The sequence below is a fragment of the Pezoporus wallicus genome, unplaced genomic scaffold (genome assembly GCF_028554395.1).
Source record: "Pezoporus wallicus isolate ANWC-B61680 ecotype Strahan unplaced genomic scaffold, APGP_CSIRO_Pwel_v1 contig_2025, whole genome shotgun sequence".
Classification (NCBI taxonomy): Eukaryota; Metazoa; Chordata; class Aves; order Psittaciformes; family Psittacidae; genus Pezoporus; species Pezoporus wallicus.
The window spans coordinates 3912913-3926954 of NW_026640253.1; the positions used below are offsets into that span (position 1 = coordinate 3912913).

The 14042-nt window shown below is 36.5% G+C and overlaps 1 protein-coding gene across 1 annotated transcript in view; it reads right to left on the reverse strand.

Moving 5' to 3' along the window:
- SBF2 (SET binding factor 2) overlaps window positions 1–14042 on the reverse strand; it is a 260718-nt gene that overhangs the window by 68818 nt on the left and 177858 nt on the right. Inside the window, exon 17 of the mRNA XM_057418287.1 lies at window positions 1748–1816. Within this exon, the coding sequence (XP_057274270.1) occupies window positions 1748–1816 (69 nt within the window). The remainder of the gene's footprint in view (window positions 1–1747; window positions 1817–14042) is intronic.

A 14042-nucleotide genomic window follows, 5' to 3' on the forward strand; every position in this document is an offset into this window, starting at 1 on the left:
TTAATTCAGGTCTGAAAAATAAAATTGCTCATGTTTCTTACATCCGGGGACTCACAGTTCCCAGAGCTTATAGCTTTAGAGTTAAATCAATACTTAAGCAAACTTTACAAAATGTGGAATCTAACAAAACTGCTACAAATAATCTGTACCTCTCAAGGTAAAGAGCTATGTGGACTCTCTTGGCCTTTCTTATTAGGGAAACTAAAAATCAGAAAATGAAACAAAATTAAAGTCAGTCTTTCTTCATAATACAGGATGAATGCAGTAGCAAGAAATAAAATAGCAAAGTGTATTTAAGCATCAGTGCCAGCAACAAATGACAAACAACTCATGATTCTGCTGCTCCTGCTGAAGGACTCAATAGAAGGAAAAGAATGAACTGAACATGTAATTAAAAATGGGAAAAAATTTATTTGCTTGGACTGAAAAATCTAATCATGCTAGCTAATATGAGAATGAAAATACTCCACAGACTTTCCAGAAAGCAGCCTAGGGGTATAATGTACACCTCTAAAATAAATCCCATTTAAATAAAACTTTTCCATGGTTTTAATGATTACAAGAGAGAAAATATACCAATTTATGCTTTAGATATGTAGTAAATACTGGCTTAATTAGATTTCAAGAAACTTGCTATGCATATAAAACTGCTCTTGCCTTCAGCAGATGTTTCCAGGTTCTATGGCATGTAAAATTCCACATTTTTAATTCTAAAAGTCACATCACAGAATCAATTTCTAATATAAAACAATCAGAAATTGTTCAATTAGAATGGATAGTTTAAATTAAAAAGCACTGATTGATTTCTCAGCTCACTTTAGTTTCTATTTGGCTAACATAGGAATCTCTCTTCATTTTATTTATGGCTACACATAAATGCCTCATACACCATCTGAAGTATGGAAGGTTATATTTTTCTTCTATCACATGTTGTTAATGTCTAGCTAGACTGTCATAGTAACTACGATTTTTTAGTATCATGATGTACCAATGACCAATGATTAAACTCTTATTTCCCAAACTAAGTTGTACAACAATATTTACATTTTAAAAAAGTCTGAACTTCTGAACTTCTTACTTCCTCAGATACGTACACCCTGAAAAGCAGGACCTAAGCTAACTAGAAGTGGTGAAAACGCTACTATATTGGCACACTGAAATAACAACAGCCATACACACAAACGTTCTGCTTTTGAAATAAATGCTTGCAGAATTTGCTTATTTAAATCTACATATTTACCATCCTATTATATCTTACCACTATCAAACATTATGCCAAAAACCCCCAACAGCAAACCAAAACAAAAAACAAGCGTAAGAAATGGAAAACAAATACACAATTAAAATACGCCATTCATAATATTCTCCAAAGTTAACAACTCCACAGACTGAAAACTTTTGAAAACTTTACATGCCAAATAAAACAAAAAATTAGTCCAACAAACAGCTTTTACACAATAACATCAGAAATTATTATTTTCAATTATTTTAATGGCTAATTCTAATTCAGTAATTCTCTAACCCATCCTATAATCCTGCACTCAGTTCTGGGTAAACTTATCATAATCATCATCACCCTACACCAGTAAGTGTAATTCTGGAGAAATGTTCATACCAGCCTATTAGAATCAATTTTAGAATGAACCCTCTTACCCTGCCATGTATCTCTTGCTGTCGCTTTCTCATTTTAACAATGTATGCAATGTAAAACAATACAAAACTGGAGTGGTTTTCAATAAAAGCTTACCCTGTAAAAAGCAGTTGTCAGGGGTAGCAATGCTGCAGCAATGTTATATTCTTCTGAAGATGAACAATCCTTCAAGAAAAACATACAAACAAAATAAGCAAAACTATTTTCAATGTTATCCATTATAATTTTATTTCTGATTTATGATTTATTTCTGAATATGAAATCATCACTGAAATACGATTTATTTCTGATGCCCTCCCTTCACACATTGTAACTTTAATTTCATGTATGAATAATATGAATAACATATTTATATATGTGTGTACACAGACATATATTTTCTTGATTTCTGCTAGACAGGTATTGCTATGATTCTTCCCATTTAAGGAATTTATTAGCACCTTTCTAACTCACATGTTTGAAATATAATTTCACCAACAGTTTACAAAGAGAAAGGAAAGTATTGCTCATTTAGGAAACAATAAAAAGGTAGCTTGCTTCCACTTGGGTCAACAGCAAATCTGACTAAAATGGAGCTGATATGACAACCAAAGAATGTACTTTCAAAGAGTTTACACAAAGAAATAGACATTTATTTAATATGAAGTGATCACCTCCACAACCTCTACAAACGTTTGGCACAAGGTTAACTTTAAAAAATGAAAACCCATCCTCCTCACAGTCTCAGAATGCCTCATTGAACAGTCAAGTGTGTCATTCGTGACTTAAAAGGGTATGCCAAAGTAAATCAACTAGAAATTGCACTGATGAAAATAGTGATTTTATTACGGAAGTCTTTTAAAAGAAACCAGAATTGGAATGTAACTTAATATTTAAAAAACAAACTACTTGAATTTTTAAGACTAAAAAAAAAAAAAAAACCCAAAAAAAAATACTCAAGAGTTAAAAGATACTTTCTTTTCTTTTTAAAGTGACTAGATTTTTTTTTCATTAGCTCTTTTTGTTAACACTGAAGAACAAAATGGACATAGTTCTGCTAGACAAATGTATCACCATTGTGATACAACATTTCCACTTGAACAATTCATTTCTAACATTCATTCTTACAATGGGTACCCTCCAACTGAAACCACACTCCTATTAGCTACCTATAACATCTGACCAAATTCCAAAATTGAAATATCTCAAGCGCTCCTCTGCCAGACTTTTCATTCATGCCTTCATCTCATATCAGAGTTCTCTAAAACCCAACTAACAAAAAGTTGGCATTAGCCAACTGTGATAGCAGAGTTACTAAATCTGCATTACAGGAACAATCATGTGATGGAACACCTTATCCTTGGTGCCATCTTAAGGCATATCAAGGATAAGAGGGTTATGAGGGGCAGTCAACATGGCTTCACCAGGGGGAAATCATGTTTGACCAATCTCTTAGCCTTTTATGAGGAAATAACACGGTGGATGGATGATGGCAGAGCAATGGATGTGGTCTACCTTGACTTCAGCAAAGCATTTGACACAGTCTCCCACAGCATCCTCACGGCTAAATTGAGGAAGTGTGGTCTGGATGATCAGGTAGTGAGGTGGTCTGCGAACTGGCTGAAGAAGAGAAACCAGAGAGTTGTAGTCTATGGGGCGGAGTCTAGTTGGAGGCCTGTAACTAGTGGAGTGCCTCAAGGGTCAGTACTGGGACCGGTATTATTTAATATATTCATCAACGATTTAGATGAGGGAATTGAGTGTACTATCAGCAAGTTTGCTGATGACACTAAGCTGGGAGGAGTGGCTGACACACCAGAAGGCTGTGCTGCCATCCAGCGAGACTTGGACAGGCTGGAGAGTTGGGCAGGGAGTAACTTGATGAAATATAACAAGAGAAAGTGTAGAGTCCTGCATCTGGGCAGGAACAACCCCAGGTTCCAGTATAGGTTGGGAAACGACCTGTTAGAGAGCAGTGTAGGGGAGAGGGACCTGGGGGTCCTAGTGGACGACAGGATGACCATGAGCCAACACTGTGCCCTTGTGGCCAAGAAGGCCAATGGCATCCTGGGGTGTATTAGAAGGGCAGTGGTTAGTAGGTCGAGAGAGGTCCTCCTTCCCCTCTACTCTGCCCTGGTGAGACCCCATCTGGAATATTGTGTCCAGTTCTGGGCCCCTCAGTTCAAGAAGGACAGGGAGCTGCTGGAGAGAGTCCAGCGCAGGGCAACGAAGATGATTAAGGGAGTGGAGCATCTCCCTTATGAGGAAAGACTGAGGGAGCTGGGTCTCTATAGTTTGGAGAAGAGGAGACTGAGGGGTGACCTTATAAGTGCCTATAAATATATAAAGGGGGAGTGTCACGAGGATGGAGCCAGGCTCTACTCAGTGGCAAACAATGATAGGACAAGGGGTAATGGGTACAAACTGGAACACAAGAGGTTCCACTTAAACTTGAGAAGAAACTTCTTCTCAGTGAGGGTGACAGAGCACTGGAACAGGCTGCCCAGGGAGGTTGTGGAGTCTCCTTCCCTGGAGACATTCAAAACCCGCCTGGACACATTCCTGGGTAACATTATCTAGGTGTTCCTGCTCCGGCAGGGGGATTGGACTAGATGATCTTTCGAGGTCCCTTCCAATCTCTAGCATACTGTGATACTGTGATGTTAAGGATCATTAGAATGTTCTTTGTATTCATCTCCCCTTAAATCACTGCTGAGTGAGGTTTAAAAAAATAGACCAAAAAAAAAAAAAAAAGAATCACAAGACTATTTTGCTTCTCATTAGTCTAAAAATCCATTTAATCCTTTCTGATTTTCCAATAACATCATCTTTGATTACTTCAATCAAGCTCATCTAAACAGAAAAAACAATGTCCATATAATGTTAAACACGGCAGCATTTAGAAAACTACTTACAGGTGTATTCTGAAAAGGTGTACAAGTTCTTAGATGAGAAACTTTACTTCTGCACAGAGTTACTCCAGATTTTAATGTGTGTAGCTCTGCATAAATTCATGTATGCTAACTATGCATGGAAAACAAAAATTGCACAAGTGCCCACACTTCCTAACACATTCCAATCTGGTAGAGGAAAGCAGTAAGTAAAGAGGACACTGAGAAACTCAATATATGTTCTAATGATGCCTTTTAGTATTGTGACATATATACAAAAACCCCAAATTAGTTTGTAAAATGTTAACACAATAACATTAAAGGACACAGACTCATCTTCTTTTAATTTTAAATTTCTGCATTATTTCCTATTGTTATCCAACCCTTAACCCCCAATCACAATTTAGCACATGTATTTGGAGTTTAATATAAAGATATGGGAAATAGTATTTTTTTACTTAATCAGAAAACTTCCCATTTAAAACAATCTTTAGGAATGCTCAACAGTGTTCAGAAAAATACATATATTATTTCAGCAGGTGCTTATTTATAACCAGGTATAAAAGGATCCAACCTTATTGTTTCAAGTTATTCTACTTAATCCCTTAGCTCAAATTACTTATAAGAGCTTTGGCTTTTACCCAAAATATACACAAAAATATCTTTATAAAAACTGAGCAATGTATCTTCACCTAGAGAGTATTCAATATTCCAAGAGCTAACATATGTCTCAGAGATATATATCATCACCACAAAAACAACACAGTAGATTATTTTTCCATTCCTTCTTACAAGTATGAAATTCTCCACATATTCTATGTCAGCAGTACCCCCTGGATTTGTAGTATGGAATTATTATCTCTCTCTATATTTTCTCCTCCAGCATATGACAAGAAATGTAAAATGATCTCAGCTAGGAATAAAGCATAATGCTGCTATTTTAAGAATAGTAAAATTAATTAACTGTTCATCTGCTTTGAAGATGCAAGACAATGCCATAGTTAACAGAGACGCAGCACTGAAATCTTGGTTTCTCAATCATACAGGCAAACCAAAGTACTAGAAATGTCATATATTTACAGTATGCAATTGATTCAGACTCCTGAAACAAAGTAATTCATCTGCCTTATATGTAATAATGTCTTATTATGAAAAATACCTCTTACCTTACTACTGCTACAGAAGTACACAAATCGAATACCATAAAATAATTGAAGCTGTTCCCCCTCATCTGCACGAAATTAAGCTAAACCACATCTGTGGAACAAAAATTATCAGCAAATCAATTTCCAATAATAAACCTCAATATCCTAGACAGCGAAATGTAGACTTCCACCATGCCATATGCAGAGTACTACTTTGAATCCATGTGTAATTGAATGAAGACCTGGGACATTATTCTGGTCATACTGACTATATATTCAGAATGGTGCTGAACTCTGTAGCAGATTGGGAGTGTTTCAGGAATTCCTGTACATTTAAAATAGTTTCATTATAGTGAATTGACATGTGAATAATAAAACAAGACTGTTTTTCCTTACTTTACTTAATTCGATAAGACGTGATTTATGTTCCTCTCAGTTTAAATATGCAACAAAATGTTGGTGGTTAGATATTGTCATTACACTGCAGAACTGACAGCTAGGAAGTTTTGACTGCCTGGATGGATGCATGGGACTGCCAGTATCTGGTTTTTGGAATCTGGTGGTTGGATTAGGCTTCTGGTACTGGAGAGGAGAGGCAACCCTTCTCCTCATTCTTGACTTCAGAACAAGTACTGACCTGAACTTCTGTTTGGAAAACAAGGTATTGTATGTCATCATTAAGTCGAGATGTCCTCCAAAATCTGATCCTAGTGATGAACAGCTAAGAAGAACCACCTCGGGTAAAGGTTTCTCCTTGATCTGCTACTGAAAGTGCAGGCCCAGATTCAATAAAGCCCTTAAGAACCCTTTAACATCCCACTGACTACAAGAGCAAGCCAAAGTCAATGAAGCACAGTGACAGCCAAGCATAAGCTTATACATTTTCCTGAACAGGCTGCAGTAAATAACAACTGATACTGAGGGATTTCTACTTTCACTTAGTCACATGATAAAGATCTAGGAGATAAATATCTGATAATATTTGGAGTGCAATTTCCTTTTTAAATCCATTTTAATAGTCTCACTCGTCAATTGCTAGCTGATACAGTTATGTTTCTTGTGTTAAACCACATTCTGCTTTGGGCAGTAATCTTTTCAATTGGACACCACATTTTAAATAATCTAAAGAAATCTGAGTATGCTGAAAACTTGGGACCCAATTTTGCTTTACATTCAGCAGCACTATAAATGATTGGAATTTCCTGCAGGCCTGACGATCACATGAAATTAATGTAGCATGCAGTGAATGCCTTCAAACTTTCCAAACTGAAAAGCTAAACATGACAGTTCTTTATCCATACTTTTTTTGGCAGTATAGTCTGCTGCATCTATGCTTTATTAAAAATACTGCTAAAGTAACTCTCAGTGTTGCACTGTGCCTCCTGAGAAGTACTGAATATTGTCAATTTTCATGAAGGTCAAAAGCCTTCATCACCATGCAGGACTAAGCTCATAATGAATCAAGAAAAAAAATGCCAGAAACTTGAGGGTCGTGTGTGCTTTTAAAGTACTGTTAAGTCAGCATGTATAAGGTAACTATAACCAAGTGCAGCACACTGGCTACAAATTACAGGTGAAATATTGGTTCCAAAATCAACAGATGATTTCGGTAGTGTGAGGATTTAGCAGTCCAGTTTAGAAAACATGTTAAAAGGAACAGGGATTCACCATGTAGAACTGCAATGTAATTCAAAATTAGAATTGAATATTAATGAGCAAATTTTAGAGAAAATCATTCATTTTCATTAGACAAACTGAATAAAGTTTATGCATCCATACATGAATACAATATTAATGCAACTGAACTACTGAAAATGGAAGTTTTTATCAAAGAAAGCCTATTCTATGTTAATTAATGTTACAACCAATGTCCTTTACATTCACTTAGACTTAAAAATCCAACTAAATAAACTGTCAATTTTGCAATGTACTGACTGTATATAATATAATTATAAACTGCCTTAAAACAAAGGTCCTATTTTGAATTTCCAATGTAAATTTTACAAGTATAGCAGCCTCATAGCAGCCTTCCAGTGTCTGAAGGGGGCCTATAGGGATGCTGGGGAGGGACTCTTCATTAGGGATTGTAGTGATAGGACAAGGGGTAACAGGTTAAAACTTAAACAGGGGAAGTTTAGATTGGATATAAGGAGGAAATTCTTTACTGTTAGGGTGGTGAGGCACTGGAATGGGTTGCCCAGGGAGGTTGTGAATGCTCCATCCCTGGCAGTGTTCAAGACCAGGTTGGACGAGGCCTTGGGTGAGATGGTTTAGTGTGAGGTGTCCCTGCCCATGGCAGGGGGATTGGAACTAGATGATCTTAAGGTCCTTTCCAACCCTAACTATTTTATGATTCTATGATTTAAACTACAAGTTTTAATTCCACAGATAAAGCCATCATCTGGAGCAACAGTCAAAATGACATATTTAGCTAATTAGTTGAATTACTTATTACTAGCAGTGGATAATTAGTTTCAAAACATAGTATGAAATCTTATTGAAAGATCATAAGCAAAGATTATAAGCAAATTTTTTTCAGTGAAAATTAATATATAGTTAGTTTTGTTCTAACATGCCTACACAGTTTTGCCTAGTGAAACTAACATCACTGCTACCTGCTGCTCTGCTTTATAATGGGATCAAAGTTTTCTCGTTTTGTCACCAAAGTCCAAATCAAACCTTAATGAAATAGCTACAATTCTGTTAAATGCAACTCTTCCAGGACTTGAGAAACAGAATGGAAGACGGACATACCTAGGAGGCCCATAGAGCTGACTACCTGTGAACTTAGCTATCAGCAGAACTACAAGAACACACTCAAAAGTCAGAAGATACTGCCTTCTGTAATTCTCATTATTTTCACAACTTCTCATTTTGGTAAGGATATATACAGTCTTTCAAAATTATTAACTCACAAAACCACCTCTTCACTCATAAATTACCCTAGCACATTTTAAGTGTTACTCATTAACACAAGCTTTTAGTTTTTGTTCACTGTTGCAATGATTCTCAGGTAATAAAAACGAAACTGTACACTCGTATTGCCTATTGGTTCCAGGTTTAAAAGTGAACAGAACCACCCCTGGACTTTTGAGCAACTTCTCAGATTGTTACCTGGTTCCTATCTGACAGCAATCATTCAACACGAAATCTATATTACATAGATTTCACTTGTCCTCTAAATTATGCCAGATGTTAACATTTTCTTCATCCTCTATGACCATTATGTTCATTACTAGTGCCAATGCAAAAGCCAAAAGAACTGCACCAAACCCAGAAGAATCCTCACCTATTTGTTCTGACCTTGTATTCTTTCTGTCTGACTAGAAGCCATCATAAAGCTGATTTGGCTAAGGAGCCTATTATGTCACCAATAGGACACAAGTTGTTATGGGCCTGCCATTCCAGGTTGCAGGAGATTCAGAAGGATTTTACTTCCTGCAGAGCTTCGTATTTGTTTTTACCTGGCCCTGAATCTTGTATGTCTGCCTATCTTGGAAACATAGTGGCATAAGGAACAGAATTAAATTGATACAATTTAGATGGAATTACGCAAACACATAAAGTTCACTGATTTTTAAGTTTTCTTTTGCTTTACTCCACAAGTTCGCAAATCAATGAATGCAGCACATTCTCTCTATGCAGATCCATTGTATTTCTGATCCTACAGCAAGCCAAACCAGCAAACAGCATTTTACCCAAAGAAGAGCTGTTGAGTCCGTCCACCCCTCTCACCACCTCAACCCCTCCCTCCTGCCCACCCCCCACCTTGTTTCTCAATAAATACATTTCCGTCTTGGGTTGAAATTAGTCATTTCCTCCTTCTTGTAACAAATTATGTTTAGGAAATCAGGAACCTCAATCTTTATGTGCATAAATTACACATTCTTCACTGTATTTTTACTGTACCCCAAAAGCGTAAAAACATTTAACTTTTTTGCAAGATAATGATGAACACAAGAATGCCATCCCTTGCGTCTAAACACATCTGAGTTTCTTTAACAGAAATGCCATGCATGTTTCTGAATACTGTCATGAGGCCCATGGCAATAAAGTTCAACATACTCAGGCTGTAATCTTCTCCCAAGGAAATGGTTGGGATGCCAAGATGCCTTTTGACTTTTATTTCACAGCAGGGCTTCATTCACAGTGACTCTGTCCAAACCTTAAACTACACCAGCTGTGATACAAGGTCCTGCACAGTAATTTGTAAAAAGTATTTGACAAACAACATTCAAATGATAGACTATACTGCAATGCATGAGAAAACAGTGATCAATATCCAGTAACAGCTCAGTTGGAAAGGAGCAATTAATTCATAATATATATAAAGACAGCAATGTACTCCTCAAGCCTTGGTAGACCAAAGCACTTTGCAGTGATTGTGAAACATAGACGGGATACTTCATAAACCACTTTATGGACAGTTTGGCTAATAGAGTTAGGGAACAACAAAAAAAATGCTTAAAATATTAGAAGAACTATTAAAATAGATGCAGTATTCCAGTATAGTCCAGTTATCTACTAGTGAATCAGTTCACAAGTGCACAGTACACGTTCTTATGCATGTTAGCGTTCATTCAGTGCACAGTAGCGTCTCTTCTAAATTATAAGCAAAGTCACAAACTTCCAAACACATAAGAATACATTCATCTTGCTTACTTTAATTTTATTGTTCTCTAATGCAATTTTCTAATTTTATATACTTTCAACAGAAATGCATCACATCATTGGTGCAATTCTATACAATTTTTACAACTTAATAAGAATTAACACCTTTTAAAAAAAAAAAAATACCAGGTTTCTACATGTACAGGAAGTGATTCACTGAAAAAATCAGGTTTTTACTTCAGAAAAAAATAAAGTTTGGCTAGAAGTGGAATTTTACACCTGTCTTCTAAAATGCAGAGTCTACATTCAGCTCAAATCAATTACCTAAAGATTCTCGGTCTAGTTCACTATGGAGAAATTGAACATACAATGGCTGATGAAATGTAACTTGGAAATAGGCCTCACTGAAAATTTTCCATTTTATATCATGCAATTACAAAATAATTTTTATTTATGCTAAAAACCACCCTGACATTACCTTAGAGAACTTCTAAGTCCCAAAACTTTCCCCTTGGTAGACTTAGTCTCTTGGTAGACTTCCTTTCTTGGTAGACTAGTTATAGGTACCTCGTCAATTATAACTGATTTGCTGAGGAAACAAGTAAAACCTTGGACAAGACCTCAAAGAAGACAAGGAACAGGTTCAAGGGATCTATAGGTGGTCTGTAGGGAGCAAATCCTTATAGAAAGCATTTCCAGATACATGAAGAACAAGAAAGTGGTTGAGAACAGAAAGCATAGGCTGACCAAGAGAAACCTCTATGATGAAACAACCTCTGTGGCTGAGGAAAGAGCAGCACAGTCTTTAACAGGGCTTTTGACACTGGCTCCTTTGGTATCCTAGTAGGCAAGCTGGAGAGATACAGTCTATATGAAAGAATGGAAAACTGATTGCACTGTCTGCAAAAACAGCAAAAAACAGCAGTTAATGGTTCTGAGTTTAACAGGCAATATTTTCATTAATGACCTGGTGAATGGCATGAAATGCACCTTCATCATTTGAGGAAGTGGTATATACACTGGGTAACAGGACTGCTACTAACTGGCATCACAGCCTGTCAGAAAAAGACTAACAAGAACTTCCTGAACTTCAATAAAGACAAATGCAAAGTTCTGCACAGGAGAGAGGGTAACGGCATGCAAAAACATAAGCTACATATGAACAGCAACCGGAAACATGTGCTGTGCGATACATGTCAAACCAAGACTGTGCCTTAAAATTCAGAAAAAGGTACAAAATTAATGACCCTACTTTGTTGCCATTTGCAGATATGAGCAAACTCCGTACAGTATAGACAGCTCTAAAGAATCGCTAAAACGGGTAATACTGCAGTTGAATTTAATGGGCACCTAAAATGAGAAGAAATAGAAATATTTTGAAGTACCTTGACATCAGGGGAAAAAAAAAAAAGCACTGTAAGACTAGTAACTGGCAGTAGAATTGAACAGATTTAGAATAGTGATATTCAGTTTCTCAAAGAAATATATGAGGTAAAGAGTAAATAATTGGAAACAATGTGTAAGGCTGATGAGAGATAGAAGGGGGAAGAATATCTTGTACCAAAGTCAAAAATATTTAACACATTAGTCTCACCAAGAGATATATATACCATAGCAGGGGCAAAAGAATAAAATAATCAGAGAGTTTAAAGATCTCATCCAAGAGATGGAAACTATCAGAAGTGCAGAACTGAAAAACGCCCAGATGAAGTATATAAAGGGAAAACACTGTGCTTAACCAGCAAAGACAAAAACTATTGGAGAGAAAGCTGATAACAAATATTCTCTTTTTTCCTTTTAAAAATATAGATATAGAAATACCAAATGCATCCACAGGGTTCTGGCAGGTGCCCCTGGGAACTGAAGTACATGTTTGTGTGCATGTAACACTGCCTCTGGGAGATGCATTTTTCACAAACCGCCAGAAGTAGAGTTTCTTTTCAATATGTATTTGACATCTTGTTGCCTGAGACCTTCAGTTTTTCTACGCCAACCTTGATATACTGAGAAGCATTGCTACAGTTTTGGCAAAGGCACCAGCTAGTCTGCATACAGCTGCACCAAAGGACAAGAAAAACGACAATGACCAGCTGCTTCTGGAAGAAGTGCTCTTGGATCGGCTTTGTTGGTGCAACTCCATTTCTGGATTAATTAAACAAGTGTCAGCTGCTGGAAGAGGATATTTCTGGGATGACCTGCAATGGCTGCAGAATTTCAAGGATGACAAAGGGGGGTGGGGGGGTGTGTTTGTGGTTTTTTGAGCTAATTCTGCTTATCATAAGGTTGTGAATCTTTAATTCAGCCAGTAAGGGCGTTTCCATGCTTAGGCAGAAATGACACATTGTATAGTTGTGCTGGTGAACCTAATGGAACCTAAAATCCCTTGTTGCCAACCTTGCTGCCAGACCTCTCAGTTCTTTAATAGACTGGAATGTAAATTTACTGTTATATTTCAAAGAGTAGCTGCAGTTTTAACAACTTTAATACAAGCTGTTGTACAATTGCTTAATCCAAAAATCAACCTTGTAACTACATCAGAGTAGGCTCATTCCACATCGTGAAAAATAATGCTACTAAAGCCATTATCAGAAATACCTGATTTTTCTGCAGAAAAAACTCCCAGCAAATTTAAGGCTCTATAACTCCAGCTCATAAAGTCTTTTAAAGGATAAATGGGTCATAGAAGAGAATACCTAAGGCAAATTTGGGAAAAACTGAAGGAGCTATGTTCTGTGTGATTAGGTAGCATGCTGCAGAGCAGTGTCCACCTTGATTAACACATTAAATCTGTACAATCAAGGAAGAATGTTGTTCCAAAGCCTGGAAAGCCCAAGAGTTTCAGAGATTTAAAAAGCTGCCTGATTTAGTGAAGCTCTCCCTTCAAGATCTCATTCATCAGTGAAATACATATGTTCTGAAACAAATACTTAAACTGTGGATAAGAATACATACAAAAATAGATTATTTTTATTTAACTTAATGTGAAGTATTTTAAGTGTTCGGATTGTACTTTTAAATGCATGGGCAGCAGCTTCTTTCATAGGGATACAGATTTTATTTGAAGTCTTAACGCTTTTTGTGGTTCAATAATACAAGTATAAATGCATGTGAGATGTGGAACTTTCTTACGAAACTTTCACGAAAAATTTGTTCCTTTAATGTTTATAATAAAGTGGGTGTTTTCTAAGAATACAAACTAAAACAAGTGTGAAACATTTTTTGGTAAAAGATAAATAAAGACAATGGAAGAAACTATAAAACAATTCTGGATTGGTAGTTGTGACACTATTCTCTGGATCTTTCAGTTTTAAAACTTCTTGAATTGATACTTTTCTCTGGGATTTTCACATGCTCTAGGAAATATGAAGGTTAGAATTCCCTGAAGTAACTCCTCCTACTTTGGTTACAGAAGTGAAAAAGTAAGCTCCCAAAGCATACTGGTTTGTCATCTAGCTGAAGGGGCATGTTTGAAAGTCCTTGAAACAAATTCCTCTCCTTTGTAAAAACAGTTCTGCAGGGCAAACACTACTAGAAGAAAGAAAAATCCTTGAGTTTGCTGTGTGGACCAAAGAAGCAGAAGTGTAGTAGGGAACTGTGGCATAGCGCTGCCTTTTAGCAAAACTGTTCCTTTGATACAAATTGTAAGAAAGCTTAGTATCGTTCTTTCCTATTCCATAGCCTTCTAAATCATTGCTAACAGCAACATACAGCAAACTAGCCACAGAGAAATCCTTCCTTGCCAGTTAATCCATTTTAAAACCCTGA